At 42.3% G+C, this 23,904-nt stretch overlaps 1 protein-coding gene across 4 annotated transcripts in view; it reads right to left on the reverse strand.

Moving 5' to 3' along the window:
* SOX6 (SRY-box transcription factor 6) overlaps window positions 1–23,904 on the reverse strand; it is a 610,845-nt gene that overhangs the window by 329,822 nt on the left and 257,119 nt on the right. For all 4 annotated transcript variants that reach the window (XM_066640323.1, XM_066640338.1, XM_066640316.1 and 1 more), the window contains one exon: window positions 599–809. In XM_066640323.1, coding sequence (XP_066496420.1) covers window positions 599–809 — 211 coding nt within the window. The remainder of the gene's footprint in view (window positions 1–598; window positions 810–23,904) is intronic.

The following is a 23,904-nucleotide window of genomic DNA, read 5'->3' on the forward strand; positions in this document are numbered from 1 at the left end:
TAGAAATGTGCATGTTATACATGGTTTGGGTATGGATGTACAGAGATAAACACGTAACATGAAATTCAGCCACAAAGCTGTAAGTGTGGGTAAACTCGTCTCAAATGCATTATCAAATACAGAGTGCCTCAAAAAATATACACACATCTTAATGAGATTGAATTCATACATTCATACATACAACCTGTATGTATACCCATGGATAAAAAATGTTAGTACTTCCTTATCCGTGGGTATGACTCACTGTGGGTGCTGACTCACAGATGGAGGGCTTCAAGAGACTCCCAGCCTGCCCTTCAATGTGGACAGAGGCACATTCACCTCTTTGAGAGCAATTGTACAGGTGCTGCTTCATTTTGGTTTCCATAGAACTCAATACATTTTTCATTATCACTTATCAGCTTGTCAGTGTTATTGTGACAAGGAAGTGGGCTTTTCACAACCCACTAAAAATCGGGTTGCAACACACTGGTGGGAACTGATGGTATGATATATTTTACACAATAAAATGTGTGTACATTTTCTTGAGGTGCCCAGATAATCCTGATTGTGTAATTCGTTATTTGAGGGATGAACGCTACCGCAAAATGACACATACCCTCCTGCTCAGTTCTGGTCATCTCCTCTAGTTTCTTCTGTTTCAGTGTGTCCACCACATCGGCAAGGCTTCCTTTGCGGCGTTCTGGAGTTCCGAAATTAACACTGGTCATTAGCTCACTGCGGTCACGACCTCCTTCTTCGGGTTTATGTGGTGAGGTAGAAGTATTTCGGAAAGAATATAAGGAACATAACTTATTACTTTCTGAGTCCTGTGGAGAAACAAAACAATATTGCAAGAATTAATAAAGTCTCCTGGTATCAGGAATTTTTATCATTAGATGACAGTAAACAGAACTGAATTGTTAATGTATTTTGCTGCCCAATCTTACCTGCTCTGGCTGCTATTGCAGTGCATCTTCTGCTGGTGCTGACTGCCACAAAGCAGTCAGCACCAGTCATAAATGGCGCTCTAGCACTATGCTACTCAGAGCGCTGCCAGGGATGCTGGAGGGAAGACCGGAGCCATCCAGCAGATCATGTGCCATGCAGTGATCCAGGTAAGATGGTGGGGGAGGCAGGAGGGGTGGGAGGAGGGTGGAACGGGGGGGAATGGAACAGGGCAGCAACGAGGACAGGAGATGGGCAAATTGGGTCCGAGAAGGGGCCAGGTTCAGCAGTGGCGGTGGCTGCCCAATCCTAACCCTCTTTTCAGACCCGATCTCACAGTGCAGGTTCACACAGACACGTGCCATCTACTTAGCACAGGTTCAAGTAGAGTCCGCCCCCCACACACACACACTACCCCTAAGTAAGAGAATGATTGCTCCCATACTCAGAGGAGACCTCTACAACGGCTGCCTCTGCAGGACACAGCAGTAGCCATTTTGGCACCATTGCATTGGCGGAAGGGAAAAAGAATAAGATTGGGCTCTTGGCTTCATTTTCACTTCCATTATTGGGGGGGAGCACCTCCATTTTTCAGCATGTTTTTGACTAGCCCATTGAAATTTCATCTTTTTTTCATCTACTTATTGGACATAATAAGGACATATGGAAAAGTCTCCAAAAATACTGGTTTTCATGATTGCAGGGAACAAGGCACTCCTTGATCTTGTCTACATGGCACAACTCAGAAAGCACCCTGAGTGTTAGAAGCAAAAGGTTGTTCCATTCTTGAGCTTACATGCCCAAGCTTGGGGAAGCTCTCCAATTGACTAAATTTAGACACAATTTTAGAAACAATCCTTTATGTATCTTTAGAAAATTCGGACTTCCCTCTAAGCCCATGTGACTAGTAACAATTCTTCCATAGCCCTGCTCGTATTATGCTTAAAGTATGCTTGGGGGAGCACTTATAGAGCACAATGCCTAGCTTAGTCTGGTCTGAAAGCTCAAGCACTGAATACAAATTATGTCAAGACTTGGAAGATTTCTGATCTTATAAGAACATAAGAACAGCCCCAATGGATCAGGCCATAGGCCCATCTAGTCCAGCTTCCTGTATCTCACAGCGGCCCACCAAATGCCCCAGGGAGCACACCAGATAACAAGAGACCTCATCCTGGTGCCCTCCCCTACATCTGGCATTCTGACTTAACCCATTTCTAAAATCAGGAGGTTGCGCATACACATCATGGCTTGTACCCCATAATGGATTTTTCCTCCAGAAACTTGTCCAATCCCCTTTTAAAGGCATCTAGGCTAGACGCCAGCACCACATCCTGTGGCAAGGAGTTCCACAGACCGACCACACGCTGAGTAAAGAAATATTTTCTTTTGTCTGTCCTAACCCGCCCAACACTCAATTTTAGTGGATGTCCATCTAGTGGCCCATCTAGTTCAGCTTCCTGTATCTCACAGCGGCTCACCAAATACCCCAGGGAGCACACCAGATAACAAGAGACCTCGTCCTGGTGCCCTCCCCTACATCCGGCATTCTGACTTAACCCATTTCTAAAATCAGGAGGTTGCGCATACACATCATGGCTTGTACCCCATAATGGATTTTTCCTCCAGAAACTTGTCCAATCCCCTTTTAAAGGCGTCTAGGCTAGACACCAGCACCACATCCTGTGGCAAGGAGTTCCACAGACCGACCACACGCTGAGTAAAGAAATATTTGCTTTTGTCTGTCCTAACCTGCCCAACACTCAATTTTAGTGGATCTTTGAGCTATTCTGCTGTGATATGTGAGCAGGCTCAATTAAAGCCAGCCCAATCATGAGGTTGACTGAAGTAGATGCTTTAAGTGGTGGGTTGGGAGAGGGGTAGTACACCTGTAAGGGGACCCCACATGCCTATCCAGGTCCTTCAACTGGCTCTCCATTTGCTTGTTGAGTGTGAGCAAGAAATGGATTGGAGCAATGACAGCCCAAATCTTCCTCTAGCACAGTCTCTGTGAGCGATTGTGGTGGCAGAGATGCAAGAAGCAACAGCAAGGAATCCTGCTCTGATCACTCACTCCACCTTCTTTTCCTTCTCACCCTCTCAGGAAGTGCAGGATAGCAAAAGAGATAAGTGCAGCCTGCCTCTCCACTCTCCCTACCTTTTATCTTTTGGCCAGTCTGCTGCACCCTTGCTCCCTGCCCAGCCTCTTAAATGATCAAGATGGGTCGGACATGCTAAAAGCACTCCTAGGAGCACTCCTAGGAGCAGCTGGCAGTGGGCAGATGAACTCAGGGACAGATTTGCTGAAAATACCCTGAGTTCAGTGAGTGACCCTCCCCAAGCCACAGAAAAGCAGTGTTTGGTAGACTTGACACTGCTCTATCTGAACTGTCCTGGATTTGAACAAAAAGTAGATAAATGAGTTTTGTTTTTATGTACTTTGCTAAGCTGTTCCACAAAAGAGTCTCCTTAATTTAATATGCAAATATCAGCAAAGAGCTCAAGAAAATTCAGCTTAGCTCTACAAAATAGTTAATGGAAATTATCCTGAAAAAATGCTTGGTAGAGTCTCTGAACTCTAGGCAAGACTGTGCGTTCTAGAAACTCAGGAACTTCTCAAGTAACTGGAACAAAAAAATTATACACTTAAAAACTGTTTTCATGTTGCTGAATAGTTTCAATCTTTTTTTCAGTGACAAATTATCTAGAGGGAATTTTTCTCCACAATTTTCCTTAAATCACTTCAGTGAAGTCAAAAGTCTTCAAATACTTAGGGAGAAGGAACCCCAGACACACCATATATTTCAGGGAACATGAAGATAAGAACAGTCCCACTGGATCAGGCTATAGGCCCATCTATTCCAGCTTCCTGTATCTCACAGTGGCCAACCAAATGCCCCAGGGAGCACACCAGATAACAAGAGACCTGCATCCTGGTGCCCTCCCTTGCATCTGACATAGCCCATTTCTAAAATGGGTAGTATTATGTGCAGGAGCACACATAAAAATTGTGAAAATATTAGCACAACAAATTTCACAACAATGAGCTTGCTGACATTCCTACATGTGACATCTTGTGAAATATATTAGGCAAGTGTAAAGGTAAGTCAGAATTTCATTCAGATTTCTGTGTGCAAAAACTTTCCCTTCCATATGCGCAAACCCCATTACACAAGCAAGTGGAAGGATAACTTAAGATATAATCTTTGAGATGTTTCCATTTTAAAACTTGAAAATGGACCCCTAGAGTACATGAATCTCTGAAACTTTCAGTTAAACTATCAATTAAGCATTTATTAAAACAAGTATAGCTGGTTTCATTCACTTAGTGTTTACATGACGTAATTCCAAAAAGTACAATTCTGATCCCAAAGGGTGTTGGACACCTTCCTGAATTTTCACTAAAACTGCATTAGTGATTTAAAACTTTTCTCACAGTAAGGGAGGCAATTAAAACATCCTTGCTGGTAAAATTTAGCCAATTTACCATGTGAGGCTGAATTGTGAAGTTTTGACAACTGAGGTACCCTAGAAGTTTCTTAAAATTTTATTTTTAAAAATTTCTTCGATGTATTTCTTAAGGGATCTAAGTGCAATGCTGTGCTGCAAAGGTGTGCTCTCCTCCATTAAGGTGCATCATTTGTAGAAGCTCTTGGGGAAAAGGCATGCTGTTACTTCACAGGAAGTGGCATAAGCAGTAGTGAAAGAACTAGACCTCTTCCTGGCAGTCAGCTCCATTTGGATGTCATTTGTTTCCCCATAAGTTCCTCAGAATGATGCTGCATCCTGACATAGCATCATGTCAATGGCATTCTGGAAACAAAAACAGCAACCAGACAGGCAGAGACCTAGTACTTCCAGAGTTGCTTCTGCTGCTACCTGCAAAAGTGCAACACAAACTGTGAAAAAATAAAACACTACCCTCTGTATTAAGGCAGCAGAAACTCCAACAGCTCCCAAAGCCCCAACTGCCAGGCTGCCCACCAATCAGATACAATGTCCCCACCTTGTCTTGTAATAGGCATAAGGATAAAACCCCCTCTCCTTCAGTCCTCTTGGGGGAAGGTCCTTTCTCCCCTCTTGAACTCTTGAATTTCTTCAACATTGCTCTTAGTCTGGGGAAGACTTTTGACTGAAAATGGATCCTATTGACATTTCCTACTAGTCCCAATGCTATCATGTGTATGATTTTTTCTTTAAGGTTGATCATGGTCAGCAAGCAAACTTCCAGACTGGTTGAGAAAAGCTTTTTTATGTTTATAAATTCAATCAATGCCATCCGCATAATTGGAGGCAAATATGGTAAAATTTCAATAATCCCGTGGCTCAGTATGTGTTGCTAGGGGTTGACAGAGGACATCATTTGTTATTGTATGTGGATCATTCCTAAGGACATATTATGAGCACAGTATTTGTAGCAGACTTAGGGGAATGCCTAATTTTAAAAGGATGCATTTGCTGTCTGACCAGCACAAATGTTACTTACAAGATATCCCTGCTGTGGCTGCCACAAAGATTAGAAGCAGATTTCCCCAACTGTGCAGTTCCCTGCCTTGGCAACTAGCTAAGACTATACTGCAAATGTAAGTTAATATAACTAATTGTATGTAATGCTCTGTGTTAAATATCCTAAATTTAAATTTTGTGAGTGTTAAAGTTCCCTTATGTTGTTTTAACTTTGGTTTTGCCTCTGTAGGTTACCTTTTTGTAATTATTTTGTTTCTAAAGAAATAAATGCAATTGAACTTCTTGAATTATTACTCTGCACAGGCCACAGTTTGAGAATCACAAAGAGTAATTGTTACATATAAGCAGGCCCCACAAGAGTGGGGTGCAGGGGGTAATTTGAACCCAGGCCCAGGGTCAAAAAGGGAGCTCAGAAATTTCCTGGGATCTTACATTTTACTATCTCACTTGGACTCACTGCCAGTATGGGATGCTAGGGGCACTACTATGGGTGCACAGCAGCAACTGCTGCTGCAAGCCATATGAACCAGGCTGAGGAATGCGTGCATGACACTCCTTAACACAGTGTCAAATCTGGGAGGAAACTGGCCTGCTACAGTAGCTTTTAGGCTTGTGGGTTTGTTTACCATGAAGGAATGTATAGGAGCTAAGGGACTACAGCTGCTGCAGAAGTAATTTTTAGTACACACAGGACCCTTTCCATTCTAGTGTGAGCCTAAATACAGTTGAACCTCGGTATCCCTGGGGGATCATTCCCAGACACACACACACCCCCTCGGATACCAAAACTCACAGACAAGCAAATCACCAGGCCCAGTTCATCGGACCTCCGGGTGTAAATGGAGATATTCTCTAGTTGCATCCAGAGCTGTTCTGAGGCCCAGAAAGGTAGCATATGGAGTCTTCAGGCCTCAGAAAGGCCTACAGGGCTGCCAGAAAGGCATTTCTAGTTTTCTTTAAAAACTGGAAGTGCCTTTACAACACCTCCAGAGGCCTTTCTGAAGCCCACAGAAGTCATGTGTGGCCTCTGAGGTCCTCAGAAATCCTTCTAGACACGACTGGAGGACACCTCTGACCATGTTCAGTTGCTCACTTCTGGTCCTTCACTGCAGGTTCAGAAACCATGGTGAGTTAAATCTGCAGGTTCTGAACTCACAGAGATAAAGGGGTGAGACCTGTACGACAATGCTAATTTTCTGCAATGTTTTCTATATTTAAAAGATTTCAGAGAGACATAGGAGTGTGTTTGGTTTTCCTTCTTAGTGTATCTAGCTGCCACTGCAAAGGACCTGGGCTCACTAGAGCTTTTGCCACCCTCCCCCCCACTCTGTATTGCCCCTTCCCCTCCCCCTTTAGGAAGAGGTCGAAAAGAAACTTTGTACCTCCTGATAAAATTCCTTTTGGAGGCTCTGCATAAAAGGCATATATAAGGGCAGCTGTACTTTATTTTTTGGCTACAGTTAGGATTTTGGTTGTGAACAAATGATGATGCCTTAGATAGATTTCCCCTTCTCCCACACCCCAGTCAAACTTTGTTATGGTATCATTTTTGGATACCATCAAATAAATGTCCTATGGTTATAAGCCACAGGTCAAATGAAAAGCCTCAAGTGTATTATAAGTCATGTGTGATAAGGTTAGCTGTTGGCCACATTGTGAGGCATGCATTCTCACTTTATAAATGTGTAGAGATTAAAGAGCGGCTGTGTCAAATAGCAGAACAAACAAACAATGGGCAACTGTGGTTACTAAGAGCCACTGACCTCAGAGATGGTGTTGGTAACAAACCATCATTCACTGGTACAATATATGTTTAGAATGACATTGTTGGCATCACCTACAAAAGAGGCAGCACTTGTATAAATATCAGAACATACTTCATTCACCAAGACAGACGTTTAAAAGAAGTGTTTGCTTGGGAGAGAAAGCAGTAACACACTCAACCATATAGAATAGTTCACCATAAGTTATGCAAAAACTCAACTACCTCTCTATTTATAAGAATTTTATTTTTGGAAGAACAGTATTTTCTACCCTTGCAGCAGGAACTTCACAGTAATATTCTTGGGACCCATTAAAATGAATGGGACATAAACTATTAATTGTGTGTTTTATTTCAATGCAACTTAATAGTGTTTAATAATTTCGTCTGGATAGCATAATTTGGGCTTTGCTAAATGCTTTAGTAAAGTGCTGAGAGAAGGAAAAGATGTCAATAGAATTCAGCTGAAAAAGCCAATTGCCCTTTTGTAGTATCAGAAAAAGGACTACATTTTGACATGTAACATTTACCCATACCATACATGTAAATTCCATGAACTGGTTCCCCTGTAATAAAAACATTAAAAAGTCCTGCTGGACTTCTAAGGTCCATCTAATCCAGCATCCTGTTTCCCACAGTGGCCTGCCAGGTTCCCCTGGAATCCCCAGATTTGGTCAGTTTCATGGTTATGTGCTCCTTCCCCCCCTTTGCACTCCAATTTCCTCCCTCTATTCCTTCTTTGGTTGAACAACAGTTTGCCATCACATCCAAATCAGCAATCTATAGCCTCCACTTGCTGTGAAAACAGAATTAGAAACCATGATTTGAAGTAGGTTTTCTTTCTGATTTTGAGGGCAACTGGAAACCATAGTTCGCCAATTTGATTCTAATGACAAACTATTATTTGCTCCAACAGAAGTCAGGAAGGGAAAAGAGTGCATGAACCCCATATTGTTAGATCTTACAACAATCAGAAGCATGTAGATATATTTATTTAATATTTTATACTGTTGATATATCCATTTCCCCTCCCCCTTTTTTGTAACTTGCAAGTTAGTAATGATCATATTTATGAAACTTTCTCTTTTTTTCTTTTTCTTTTGAATAAAATAAAAAATAAAGCATTAGATCTGACAACAAAACCAGCAACGTGTGTAAAAAGAATGAGGAAGAATTCATGCAGCAACTAAAAGCAGCTCCATTGGTTGCAAACTGCATGGGATCCAAGGGGGCAGTAGATTCAGAGTGTCTTTCATCCCAAGTATGCTACTGCCACCTCCCTCCCTCAATAAAAAAAAACATCTGCTTTGCACTGAAGTGAGCACAAAGCAGATTCTGCTTCACACTCACTACAACATGAAACAGATTGTTCCCTTACCTACTTACTATGTTCCTCATGCACTGCCTAAAACCCGGAAGTGCGGCTTTCACAGGAAGTACTGCACTTCTAGGTTTTAGGCAGTGCATGAGGAGCACCGTAAGGGTTTTGTTTTATAGTACAGGGGCAGCAGACCCTACCCAGCATCAGGTGGCATTTTGGGCTCCTGCCTACAGGCTATACATAAAAGGCACCACCAAAGCAGGGTTTCAGGTTTCTGTAGGGGAAGGATAAAATTTAAAAGTAGACGCAAGATTTACTCTTCTGTATATATACGCAAAAAAGAAGTTTATTTTAAAGTCATTTGTTGTGGTTACTTTTTAAAATCTCCTACTGAACAAAAGTGTAGGTGTTCTTGAAGACAAGTATTGTGCTCTGACACTGGCGTCGCTAGGAGGTGCAGAGGGTGCAGGCCGCACCAGGTGATGCGCCAGGTGGGGTGATGCACCCTGGGGGGAGGATGCGCTAAAATCACGGCATTAGGAGCTAGCCCATCATGCCATACACCGTTGGATGTGAAATGTTCAGTGGAATGCAATGCAAAAACGGAATTGAAATAGCTCCTTTCCTTCAAAAGTTATGGCCAAAAAACAGGAAAGAAAAATGCATTGATCCCTATGGAAAGTGAAAGTGAGCCGTATCGCACGTTTACTCGCGAGTAGGCGAACTTGCCATAGTCCATCAGAAAGGGCAAGCTGAGAGGAATCCAACACCAGAATGGTCCCAATTCAATGAATGCAGCCCCCAAAAACACAAGAAGGAGGTCCCATCCCAGTCTATTGATCCCAAAATGAAGCCATGTGGCCGTGTTTACTCGCGAGTAGGCGCACTTGCCTTAGTCCGCCAGAAAGGGCAGGCTGAGAGGACTCCAAGGATGTCAGAATGGTCCTGATCCAATGAACAGTCCCAAAAACACAAAAGGGCGAAGGAGGTTTCTCCCTTCCTCCTAGCTGCAGTCTATTGAGCCCTATGGAAAGCGAAGCAGCCTCATCGGTGCATTTACTCACGAGTAGGCAGACGTGCCTTGGCTGGTGGTCAGGCCAGGCAATGGGGAATGTGAGGACACCAGAATGGTCCCGATCCAATGGAGCTGGAGTGCAACAAACTCTCCAGAAGGCAGCCCCCCTCCCCCACTAAAAAGGACAAAAAAAGAGGCTTGAACTGGTAAGTGGAATGTTTTCTATTTTGCAGTTGTAAAGCCAGGTGGGTCTTTATCTTGATATGCCTGAAATAGAACTTTAAACTGGGCACTGGGGAGGGCTGGAAATCTCACTGATTCTTTTGGGGGGGGGTGTTATTGCAGGCAGACTACAGCATAAGCTCTATTGACCACTATGGGACTTATTTTCAGAGTAGACATGCATAGGATTGGGCTCACAGGCTGCAATCCTAGCACTTTTCTCACTTTTCTGAGAGTAAGCCCCATTGACTACAATAGGACTTACTTCAGAGTAGGTTCACTTTGTGGAACAGGAGTGGCTCCCCCTTATTTAATTCTTTTATTTTAATTTAATTATAATTATTTATTTTAATTTGCTTGATGATGTCACTTCTGGCCATGACATCGCTTCCAATGGGTCCTGGACAGATTGTCATTCTAAAAAGTGGGTCCCAGTGCTAAATGTTTGAGAACTCCTGCAATAAGGTGTCAGTAAGTTGACACGGGGTGTGTGTGTGTGTGTGACTCTACAAGTTTTCAAAATCACTAAAATCAGAATTTGGAGGAATAATACCATAATGTTATATATCAGTCAATGCGTAACTTCATGCAGAATGCAATGAAACAAACCACATTGAAATATCTGTGTTCTAACAAAAAGTACAGCCAAAAAACCAGTGGGGGCGGGGCGATGGTACATCACCACGCCCACCACCTGGGGCGTTGCCCACTGCATGGGGTGACACGCAGGCCTCCTGTACCGGGTGACGCGAATCCTAGTGATGCCACTGGCTCTGAAACACCATGGGGTAACCAACTCTATCTTTCCTAAACAGCACCTCTGCAGTGAAGCTGAAGGCAGTGAATAGTCACTGAAGTCACTGAACAGGCAAATTCATTCTTAAAAGGATATTGGCTGACAGAATTCAAAGGCTGCAGGTTCTCACTAGAAGCCTCTTCATTGTGCCTCATTATAGCACAATTTTTGTAATACACCATAGTTTTATGGCTTAAAATATTTACAGATACAACATTTCAGATGCAGTAAACCAGTCAGACAACAGATAACAAGATCTCTCATGGACTGAAGTTCTGATTAAAAACAGATGTTGCTATTTTAAAGAGGCTACTTCATTACATATATAAAACTTATATATGAGTCTTAGGTTCCAATCCTATCCAGTTTTCCAGTCCTAGTGCAGTTGTGCCAGTGGGGTGTATGCTGCATCCTGTGGTGGAGGGGCAGTTACTGGGGCCCTCTTAAGGTATGGGAATATGTTTCCTTATCATGGGGCTGCATTGTGGCTACACTGGAGCTGGAAAGTTGGATAGGATTGGGCCCTTATATAGGAGTCTAATATAACTTATTAGGAGTCCTTATTTGGGTTTAAGGATGCTTTTTATATGAAAATATGGGAGTCAGACCTCAACCAAAATATTGATAAACCTATGACCCAATCCTATCCAGCCCAGAGCACACGGAGGTGCTGACACAGCCTTTGATGCATGCTATGGACCAGCCAGGGAAAAGGCAGCAGCAGCGAAGTAAGTACAGAATTTTTACACTTACCTACTCAACTGCTCCTTGGTTGCCAATGTGTTTACCATGCCAGATCTTTTGCTGGCATAAATCTGAGAAGATCCAAGGGGAAATGCTGGGCTTGGGCCCAGGCCAGGGGCATAGGAAGCATAGGATGCCACTGCCTCTGGGATCTGCCCTCAGCCTACCCCCAGCCCAGCCTAATCCCTGCCACAATCCTCCCACAAACCATCCCTTTTATCATCTTAACTGCACTAGCAGAGCATCCAGGTGGTTCTGTGGCAGCTCCAAAGGGCATCACAGCAGTGAGACTTTTTCACTGGTACAATGGGGCCTACAGCAGTGGATCACAAGATCCACTGCCTTAGGCCCTCTATAGCAGTGGTTCTCAAACTGGTGGGTTGCAACTCACCAGTTAGTGTAAAGGTTCCCCTTCCCATTAAGGGGTGGGGAAAGAGGGGAGGCAGCAATGTGTTCCCCCAGGATCGCATCCAGGAGGTACTTTGTGATTGCTTGTTTTGAATGTTCCAAGCCTCAGGTGCCCTGCAGAGGGCTACACAGGACTCCCCACACCTTCTGCAATGTCCTACAGCCCTGTGTGAGTAAAAGCACCCCTTTTGTCCCCCTTAGTGATGTAATTCTGGAGATTGCAGTTGCTTCCCTCGCACCTCCCCCGCAAAAACTTACTTAGCAAGTAAATCTCCCTACAAGTTTGAGAAACACTGCTTTATAGGGTTGGACCATTAATCTTTCTGGTACAACGTATTACCTTAACTTTCAAAGCTAAGCATGTTCATATTAGAGTGAAGTACAATCCTTTAAGTTACAATCCTTTATGATACTGAATGTAGTTCTTTGTTTCTTCCAACTGAGCCCTTGCTCTGGAGAAAGGGAAAGTGTAGATAGTAGAGAACACCTTTAAGACTAAAACGTGACTAGACCATGTTCTGATTTGTGTTGGAAGGATGTAGAGATGGAAGGAATTTTCTTCATCAGTGGTAGTGCTACTCTAGAATACTTTCAAATAGGAGGCTTTTTTGCATATGAAGCATTGCAGGCTATACATTTCCTCCAGTCTTTTAATGATTTTTTTAAAAAAGTGTTGCAATGATGAAATAATATAGAGACCTTTTTTTACAGCACAGTCTCAAGTTGTGAGTCAGGATAGAGGATTTCCAAGAACTCTATGGTTTGCCAAGGAGTCTATGCTAATTGACAAACACTAGCGTCACTAGGGTTCAGGTCACCAGGTGCAGGATGCCAGCACGTCACCCCCATGCAGTGGGTGGGGCAGCACCCCAGGTGGTGGGCGTGGTGATGTACCATCACTCTGCCCCCACTGCTATTTTGGCTGTACCTTTTGATCAGGGGTGCCCAAACCCCGGCCCTGGGGCCACTTGCGGCCCTCGAGGACTCCCAATGCAGCCTTCAGGGAACCCCCAGTCTCCAATCAGCCTCTGGAGATTTGCTGGAGCCCATGCTGGCCCGACGCAACTGCTCTCAGCGTGAGGGCCACTGTTTGCCCTCTTGCATGAGCTATGGGATGAGGGCTCCCTCCACTGCTTGCTGTTTCACATCTGCGGTAGTAGCAAGCAAAGGAAAGGCCAGCCTTGCTTTGTGCAAGGCCTTTTATAGGCCTTCAGCTATTGCAAGACCTTCATTCATTCATATAAGTTCATCTTTAATATATACATTTATGTAAACCCTTGCTAACTGCTTTAATATATACATTTACCCTTGCTAACTGGGTAAGAGGCACTCTTTCAAGTGGGTGCTCCTCTTCTATTTAGCAGGGGGAGAGTAACTGGCCCACCTCACCCCAGCAGTGTCTTTTCTAGTGGCTGCCTGCTGGTGTTCTTTAGCATCTTTTTAGATTGTGAGCACTTTTGGGACAGGGAGCCATTAGTTATTTGATTTTTCTCTGTAAACCGCTTTGTGGACTTTTAGTTGAAAAGCGGTATATAAATACTGTTAATAATAATAATAATAATAATAATAATAATAATAATAATAATAATAATAATAATAATAATAAACGTATGTAAATTTATTCAAATTTTAAATGTAAATTAATTCATTTTTTCCCCAGCCCCCACAGTGTCAGAGAGATGATGTGGCCCTCCTGCCAAAAACTTTGGACACCCCTGCTTTTGATAGAACAAAGATAGAACACATTCTGCATGAAATTACACATTGATTGATATATAACATGAAGGTATTATTCCTCCAGACTGTGATTTTAGTGATTTTGGTCACTAGTGGTTTCACCCCCCCCCCCCAGGGTGTCAACTTACTAACACCTTATTGCAGCAATTCTCAAACGTTTAGTACTGGGACCCTCTTTTTAGAATGATAATCTGTCCAAGATGCACCAGAAGTGATGTCATGGTGGAAGTGACATCATCAGGTAAATTAAAATAAATAAATAGAAATAATTAAAGTAAAGCAAATAATTAAATAAGCAGAAGACAGTCCTGTTCCACCAAGTGAATTTCCTCTATAGCCTGCCTGCAATAACACCCCCCCCCCCCTGGCAAAATCAGTAAGGTTTTCTGCCCTACCCAGTGCCCAGTTCATTTAAGAAGTTGTTGTTGGCAACCTTCAGTCTCAAGAGACTATGGTATCGCGCTCTGAAAGGTGGTTCTGGAACATCGTCTAGTGTGGCTGAAAAGGCCAATTCAGGAGTGACAATCCCTTCCACACTGGGAGCAAGTGCAGTCTGTCCCTGGTCTGTCTCCCTGTTTCGCTTTCCATAGGGCTCAATACATTCGTCTGCTTGGAGGAAGGGACTTCCTTCACAGGTGTTTTTGGGGGCTGCCTTCATTGGATCAGGACCATTCTGGTGTTGCTGGATTCCTCTCAGCCTGCCCTATCTAACAAACAAAGGCAAGGTCGCCTACTCATCAGTAAACACGTGATACAGCTCAGTTTCACTTTCCATTTTCACAAAATCACCACACAATTTCAAGGCTCTCCAGGTGGCTTCTCCTATGAAGCTTATTCTAAAGACTCATTTGCTAAGTTTTTAGGAAACTTGAACATTGGTTCTGCCATGATGCCTATCAAATATTCATTTAATTTGTGACCCTAAATCATTTTTTCCTGCAATTCAATGGCTTCAGGACATCTTGATCTTTTTCCTATTGATTAAAGTTCTCCTCAACGTTGTCATTTTCTTTTCCCTTCCTTTTAAATATCTATAATACTATCAGTGAATTGAATCTGAAGAATGACAAGTGGAGTTCCATTCACCAAGTTACACTTTTCCATTCTCTTCTTCCTTCTGTGACCCTCATGTCTTCTGAAAATCTGATATTATGGTTTCAGGGATCTTTGGGAAAGGCATAGGATATGGTGTGGAAGGGTGCAGTTGCAGACAAAATCTGGGAAAATTGAGAACTCCCTTGTTCAAGTGGAAGTGCCTTCCGCTCATATAAAGCAACCTTTTGATTCAATCCATTGGTCTTCATTGTATTTACTGATATTTTTTTGTGAAAATCAGAAGTGTGCTTCAATCCCCAAATGGAGCAATTTGCAGCATCAGGGAGGTCCATGGAGAGGGCTGCAGGCCTCCTGGACCCTACCCAAGGCCAGCATGACTCCCCAGGTGAGGGGAAAAGCCCCTGGGTTCCTGCAGCACCACAACTGCTGTGGCACCATAGGGACACACACACACACACACCCCGCCGCCCCAGGCCCCGCAAACACTCACCTGCAGTCCCAAATTCCGAGTAGGGCTTTGGGAACCACTGGTTTATACCTACCTCAATTACACTTAACAACATTATATTCTACACCTAGTTTAATTATGATTATCACCTCAATTTAGAGGAATCCAAACCAAATACATATAAAGGCTTCCTTATCTGTGGTTTGCTTTACCAATAACTCTATAATATAATATAGTGTACTATACAATCATTTTAACTTTTCCCTGACATTAATAAATTCTAGGCTATCTCCCAAATATCTTCTGTTTCTCATAACCTGACTTCTCATCTTTAAGGTAAAATTCAAAGCTCTCTGAAATTCACATGATCACTGAATTGACTAAAACAACTTTTGGATTAGGCTTTCAAGACGAAACATTTCCTTTCTAGTGACTTTCTATCATACTCCTGGTAAAAATCTGTGTACATTTCTTGACATAAAAACTCAAAGAAAGAAGGGCAAGTTTGGAAAAAAATCTGAGTAACCCTGTACACACTGAGAATGTATGCATAACCTGGTGGCATCTGCCAAATCATGGAAATTTAAGCTGTCATTTTAACGAAGACAAATGTTTAGCTTATGGGGCTATGGGGAAAAGCCTGAAAATATGTGGCTAATTTTTTTATTATTACTTAGAGCAGCAGTTTTCAAACTCTCAGGGAGTTTGAAAACCGCTGTAAGTCCTTGCAGGACAGGGGGAGGCAGCGGAGGCGGGAGGAAGGCAGCGGCACTATCCCCAGGATTGTGCCACTCAGGGGCTTGGCTGCACTTGGCTGCAGGGGCTTGGCTGCACTTATCAGAGCCTCCTGCCGCCTCCCGGGGGTGCAGGGAGCCCTGCGCGAGTGTCTGCAGGGCTCCCCAAAGCTTCAAAAGTGAAAGTGGAGTGATCGCACTCCATTTCTGGTACTAGAGTGCGATTGCTCCACTTTCACTTCTAAAGCATCGGGGAGCCCTGCAGACACTCACGCAGGGCTCTCTGCACCCCCGGGTAAATGCACCCAAGCCCCTGCACCCAAGCCCCTGCAGCCCCTTGAGCGGCACAATCATGGGGATTGTGCCACTGCCTCCTCCCTGCCTCCTGGCTGCCCCCGCACCTTAAAGGGGCAGAGGCCTGGGCCCACAGGCTGGTGTGTCACAACACCCCAGTCTGAAAAGCCCTGACTTAGAGAACAGATTACTGGGTACTTCCACTTAATTAAGAAGTGACTCTTCTCCATTTAATGCAGGTCACATCCTTCCTATATACTCTGATTTCTGCCAAGTTTCTCCTCTTTCCTTTCCCAACCAGCTAAATATTAACTAAACACATACATTACAAAACAAAAGCCTCAGAAAATTCACTAATCATTTCCATGACACCCCCCAAAGAGATTATACAAGGAATACATTTTGTATAATCTCTTTGGGGGGTGTTATTTCCATGATTTGTGAATTCTACAAGTTACATGTTCTGCTCACCCAAATACTTTTCAGCACAAAATTCCTTCTTTCCTTAGAAAGGTACACAAATCAAAGATCCATGCCCGCCTGAGTCAAAGGTCAGCAGAGATGAGAGAAAGGAATTTCTCTCTATGCATATAAATCATGTCAAAAAAGAATTTCACATTTGAGTGTTTCCTTCCATTTCTAAAAGAACACCGCCACAAAATAATGCCAGATTCTTTGCATTGCCAGTACTGAAGGCATGTGTGGATGCTTCAGTAAGACACTACTATTCCACAAGCACTGGGCCCATTAAAAAGGCAACTTCATCACAAACTGGTTCACAGAAAAGAGTCCTTTTGACTCTTGAAGAGGCCATTATTGTGAATTAGGACAACATTCACTTTAGATATGAACTGTCCCTTTAAAAATGTCAGGCACCAAGTAGAACTTCTTTCTGATCTTTGTTTGCCTGTCAAATCAGCAACAGAAAGCATGCAGTCAACACAACAGCACAAGCAGAAAGGTATTCAAGGGATTAAGCAAGCAAATGGGAGGACTATTCATTTATCTAAAAATAGCTGAAGTACATTATGAAAATCTAAGTTAACAGCAAATGCATTCTTTCTGCAGGAGAACCCCCAGCTTCCATAGATTTCAAGGAATATTAACTGAAACAACTAGAAATTAAAATGGCACCAACATTTAAAAGTAAACATTTAAGGACATTTGATAGCTTTCACCAGGACAGAGTTTTGCTGGAACAGAAATGGTTGTAAGGCAACTGGACGCTCTCACTGTGTACCACCAAGGCTAGATTTGAGCTGAGTGAAAATTACAGATGGAAGCTGGACAGGTGGGAAACAGGGCTGCAAGGAAGGACGTTCCTTGACATTTTCCCTGGGAATTTGACTCATCTCTGGGGTTACGGACTTGAAAGGCAAATCAGTGAGGTCATAATTTGTTGTTAAACCCAACAGAGGATACACTTCAACAAATGTCAGAAGGGTTGCCATAATGTTTGATGTAAAATCCCTGGGTTCATTTTCCATTTTTTCTTCTCTCTCAACGTTCTTGTACATTTTGTCTTAAAAGAAAAAAGTACCCTTGGGGGAAAAAAGAACAACATAGATTCAAAGGTGTTATTTCCCATAAAACAAAAATCTACCTATCTATAGAAAAAATTCTTTAATACAACCTATGGTTGTCTGCATGAGAGGACAACTCTGATACTGATTATTTCCTTTTGTTATCTCATTACAATTCAGAAATGTAGTGGAATCAGGGTTCAAAGACTGGAACCAGGTTGCAGAATCATGCCCAACCTCTCCTGCTCCTTCACTCTTGTGTACAAATCTAACCATCCTTCCTCAATAAGTTCTATGCTACATGTAATCATCCCCAACCCAGTTAAAATGAGGCTAAGTACACTCAAACTCACTTCAAGAACACTGATAAACTCAGTGAGCTTAGAAGCATATCTGGTTTCACGTGTGACATAGATTACTAGAAGAGACAAGAGAACTTGATGCTTAAGAACAGTCCTGCAGTCTAACCCCCAATACTAAATATGTCTCTGGTAAGCCTGGACTAGTGATATCACTAACATCACTAGGTGACATCACATCAAACACATTCCATTGTTTGAAGTTCATAGAAGAAGACTTTTTATTATATATACAGGTTATATATATATATATATATATATATATATATATATATATATATATATATATATATATATATATATATATATATATATATATAATTATTATTATTATTATTATTATTATTATTACAACATTATGTATCCTAAACCCATGGACATTAAGACAAGTTCTGCTAAGCCCAGGTAATCCTCAACTCAGTTATACTCTAGTGATGCACAAAATATCCACACTTTATGACAAGTCAGGCCTAGGAATTTTTTTGCATGTGCTGCAAAATCAAAGTCAGCCCCTGGGCGCAATCTGCCCAACCCCATCCTGTTCAACCTCCTCCCCTCCCTCCCCTGACTCCATTTTGCCCCCGCACTGGGCTTAGCTGCTCAGGTAGACCTCCAATGCTCCACTGGCATGCTGACTCACTATGTTGCTACAAAGTGTTTTACAGCATTTTTGCAGCAGCCTACAGCAGCAGAACACATGTTTGTGCTGTTTGTGCTGTTAATTCGTTAAGAATAAAAGGACATCAGCTACATTCAATGAACTATATTCAAATATTAACTTATAATTCAAGATTTGATCATAAACTGGAAGCTGTTAATGCTTTCCTATCCAGTAGCCAACTTTCAAAACACAAGACAACTGCAATTTCTATAGTTCAAAGAAAGCATTTGTATGAATGGCCAGCAAAGCAGAAAACAAATATTAGCAACATGAATGAGTTGCTTGAGCTCTTCATTTCTATGCAGTTGAGGCTTTTCAGTTATAAAAGGATATTTATCAATTCTTGCGTTTAATAGGACACACGCATATAAACACCCCAGGAAAGTTGGATATCCAGAGTGGTTTTTATTCCAAGATCTGGCAACAAGTTGGCACTTGGAGCCTAAATGAAATTAACATATAATGAAACACAATATTTTTTTTAAATTTCCAAACATCACATTAAAATAAGGTTTTCTAGTTCTCCAGGTCCCACCAAAATAGATATAAAGGAACGGTGTCAATGATAATTTCCATTTTCCTGACTTTTTTTAAGCTGTCATATGAAAAACAGAACCTCTAAGACAAGTATACAGTATTTTAGTTCCTCACATGGCTCTTTCATCCTGAAGCCTTCTGGTCTCTGATCTTAAAGAGGCATTCGCAACGTGTACACAAAGGCTTCCGAGCATTCCTTTCCAAAACAAACTCCTTCACACTACCAGGCAAACCACCTCCAAAATTTCTTAAAACTTCAGAAGCAGTGTCTAATGCAAGAAGCTGTAGCTGAAAAGAGAACCATGAACATGGGCATATCTTCACATATGTAACAGGTCTCTTTCTGTTTATTTCTGTTTATGCAAATACAACTCAAAATGTTTTCAGTGATGGCCATAGGAGAAAATTTCTGCCTAAGGTATTAATCAAACCATGGAATTGGATTACATTTCAGAACACACTGGGTTGTCTCCAAACTTGGCGCAATGCTTACAGAAGTTCCTTCCATGAATGGAGAGTTGTGTTCATGCAAACCTCTCTTATTAGTGCAACTGTCCTTCCGTTCACGAAAACAGCCTCCATAAGTGCAGCAGCAAGTCTGAATATACTCCTTTATATTTATGCTTTGCCTTAAGCTGCTAGGAACAATGGGCAGAAATAAAGGCTAATTTTGAACAAAGAGCTAAAAGAATTCAACCTAGAAGCCCCACAATAGCCAGAAGTTTTAAAAGAAAAAATTAAGAGTTAATGAAGGAATGTAGCTTTATAGTGGCCTTGATGAATGCTCCTAAAAACACAGCAATGAAACAACATTCATCTAACACAATGTTTCTCAACCAGTGGCACGGTTGCAACCAGTGGCACTTAGGGTGGTGTCTGGTGGTACTTGTGGGATCCCCAGACATCAGCTGCTCAGCAGCGAGATGAGTGATGTGACATGACAAACATCAGTAGGAGACTTGGCTCAATGGGCAGAGCTCGAAAACATGTTTTCCACATGCTCTAAAAAGCCCTCCTGTCCACCCTGAGCCTCTTACTGGTATTTGTCACATCGCATCCAGCCTCTCAACCCAGAAGTAACCGGTGATGACATCATCAGTTACTTCAGCTACTAAAATAGCAGAAAAGTGACTTCTAGCTGAAAAGCTAGATGGCTTCTTCTTTTCAGTCATCCATTCAGTACTATGAACAAGTAAGGGAAAGAAGAACATCATTACAAGGTGTTCTGATTGCAGCACTTACGATTAGCAATTCCTACTTAGACAATTACAGAGAATATTCAGCAGCATGGAGCAATAAGAGAGAGAGAGAAAAACAATATCAATGAAGTGGCTAGGTTATGATAAACAAGGAAAAGATAATCAGATGCCATTTCAGATTTGGTGATAATGGAATCAATACTGTTTTGACCACTAACCACAAGAGGATGTGACTAGTCACATCACCGGGCATATGTCATCCATCTGTGTTCACTTTTGTACAGCATTTAGTGTACTGTTGCCAACACATTCACATTAAGAAATGGAATGAGTGATGTATCCAGTAACCTATTATTACCTACCCAATATAAAACAACTTCTTGAGAACTTTGTTATCTTGCCTTCCCAAAAAGGAAGATCAAGATGGCTTAGGCCCAAAGCCTAAATTTCCAGTACTGGCATAGCGGTGCCAGTGGAACTTGTACTACGTACATTCTGCAGCTGGGTGGCACTCACAGAGGCCTCCTCAAAGTAAGACAATGTTTGTTCCCTTACCTCAGAGGTGCACTGCCCTTATGTCAGTGTTGGAAAGTGGATTGGGTCCTTAAAGACTTGAAAGCAAGAAAAAAATAAAACAGCAAAATTCTGTACTTCCACAGAGCAATACACCAAAGTAGAGTAATGCCTTTATTAGGATCAATCACAAGCAACAAGCTTTCAAAACCTACAGAATTCCTCATAAGGCTAGATGGCAAGCAAAAGAAGCAGGCAGAGTAGGGATATGCTAAAGGTTTCCCAACAGGAGACAGGTTCCTCAACAGACTGCTGTTGGTAAAATCATAAAACTAAGTTCAAGAGGCTTTCAGGCAGATTTGAATCAGCTTCTGAAGAGAGTGAGATGGTTTCCATACACACAGAGGACTGCTTACATAATGGAAGCATGCAAGAAAAACGGTTTAAACTCATCCCCCACCTCCTCACCCCATGTTTTGGAAATATAAAGTCTGTCTATCAGTTAATTCAGTCCAGTCTCTTGCGGTAACTTGAAACACACAGGTTCATTCCACTGCTGAGACTGCGAAAAAAGCGGAGCAACAAGGTGGGCTTTATATTTTCAAAGCAAGAGATACATTTAAGGCATTACACTGGACAAAAAGTCAACTGAAGTCAAATTGGGGCACACTTAGTGTCGGAGGGCTTTTTAGACTTCAAAGTAGAGCAAAACTAAAGTCTTGTAATCTAGGAGTAACATGAGCAGTACTGTTCACAGACTTTGGGACTCGTCCTAAAGATGCTGAGTGCCAGCGCTGAGTTCCAGCGACAGGTGTTGCAAATATGCCGTAAGGCATGCCTGCAGCACCCTGAGAGGAGAGACCGTTGGTGCTGAGCCTCAACACCGCGTGAAAGACTGGCCAATCTTAAAAACACTCAGCGCCATGCTGAGCTCCAGGGCCAGGTGTCACAAACATGCTATACGGCATGTCTGAGGCACCCTGAGAGGAGGGACTGCCGGTGCTGGGCCAAGGCCAGTTGGTGCTGAGCCTCAGCACCACATGAAGCGCTGGCCAGCAACCCAGCAGCACTCTGCTCTGCCAGATCCTGAACCAGGCCACAAGGCTTTAAGATTGGGCTGCTCGCCTGTTACACTGTAAATGACAATAGTGTTCAATTGTAAATGTTATAACAAAATTGCATAATTTTCATTACTATCTACTTTTCATACAAACCCCTTCATTGTACACAATTACATGGCCTCCTGTGTATGCCTTGCAGCTTCTACAGTGGAATGTCAGAAGAAAGCAATATAACTCCTGTGTTTCTGTACACTGCTGAACCATTTGTAAGCGTCACATAAAAATAGGACATTTATGAGACGTAAAGGTATCTCATAAAACTGTTATGAATTCGGAGATCCTTGGCCAAATCCCAGAAGAGATAAACATGCAGGAATGTTGTAGGCTGCATGTGAATGTCAGTGATATTGGACGTTCCAAGATTCAAGTTTCAGGGTAGCAAAAGTCCTTGCTATTGCATGTTCCAAAACCTCAAAAATTAAAACAAATGTCCGTGGAATCTTTTCCTGCCTTCACAAAGACATTTTACATACACAGCTTCATTATGCTGAACAAAGATACAAAACCCATTTTCCCCCCTCAAGCTGTCAAAGTACAAAAGAAATGCAAAAAGTCCCAGCACAGATGTAGTAAAGTAGTGGATTTTATCTTCTGGCAGGTGCTCAATATGCAGCCCACATAATCACATGTTAATGACTGGAGTGTGTTAATCAGCATGCATACCTGATTCCTTCTCATCTAAGAGAGAAAGAAACCAAACAATTTACAGCATGTAAATGCTGCTACTTCCAAAGCACACATTGTGAATATGTAGGAAAGGAGAAAATGCTTCCAAGTACTGTTATCTCAGAAGATCAAACAACTGAAAAGGGGGCAGTGCCCATCAGCTCAGCCATATCCACATTAAATCTGAGGTTTCCTATCCAGTGGCTATAAGCTTTCCTAGAAGCAACATTGTACCTTTTTCTTACAGTGGTTACTCTGCAGTGCACATGGTCAGAGTCACTCCTACTGAACATGTCAAAGGGACAGGGTCCCTGTTTTTTTATAAGATGTCCCAACACCTGGCTTCATAAGTGTTCCTCCATCAGATATTCAGAAAATCAACAATTCAGTAATACCATAGAGTCTTTTAAGAATATTGCCAGAATAAATAACATTCCTTAATTTTAATGCAACTAGTAACTTACACATACCCAGCATTATGAATGTTTTTGTCTCAAAACTGCATACACACAAAACTTTACTCGGTGCACATACAACTAATGCTTCTGAAGTAAGAAGAAATGGAAGTTTTAAAATTCTAGAATATGGGAGTATCTATCTGATCCTAAATATGTCACACAGGATAAAACTTATTTGATCAATGTGATCACTCCAATCCAGCAGCCAGAGAGTACAGATAGCAGGAAGCCCAACAAAGAATGTCACACAAGCAGAGCTTAGGTACACCATCTTCTTCATTGTCAGAAAATCTAGACACAGATTCTCATTGTGTACATGGAATAAGACAGCCTTTTCTCCTGCAGAACTCCATGTGTACATTATGGCCTTACAGAAAATTGGATACTGGCATAGTGTTTAAAAATACGAAGCAGGGAATGCAGTAACAATGAGCATTATCATTAGATAGACAAAGCGAGCCCATTTCAAGTGTTACAGCGTATAACTTACAGGTGCTTTGTGTACATTTTTGATCATCCTTACAACAGCCTAACAAGGCAAGCAAGTAATATTAACCCCATTCCAAACAGGAAGAGAGACAGAGTTTGAAAGAACAATGGATTGCCCAAGACCACCTATGAGTGAGTTAACATTTGAACCAGCCAGCTCTCAGACTTAGCAGCTTTACAATTTCAAGGGCAGCCCAGTCCAACATAAATCCATGCACAGTGATGCAGCAGTGCAGGCACCAACTAAGCTGCATCTTGCAGGGGATTTTTGACTGCTGGAGATCTCCCCTTTCTCCCACTGCTGGAGATCTCCCCCTTTCTGCCCTGGGATAAGCTGCAACAGGTCAGCTCAGACCAGAGCCACTGATATAGCTGCCATAAGTCTGCATTGATTTGTGCACATGGATCAGGCCCAGGAAAGGCCTTGTGATTCAGCGCACACTGGTG

This window comes from Tiliqua scincoides, chromosome 1 (genome assembly GCF_035046505.1).
Source record: "Tiliqua scincoides isolate rTilSci1 chromosome 1, rTilSci1.hap2, whole genome shotgun sequence".
NCBI lineage: Eukaryota > Metazoa > Chordata > Lepidosauria > Squamata > Scincidae > Tiliqua > Tiliqua scincoides.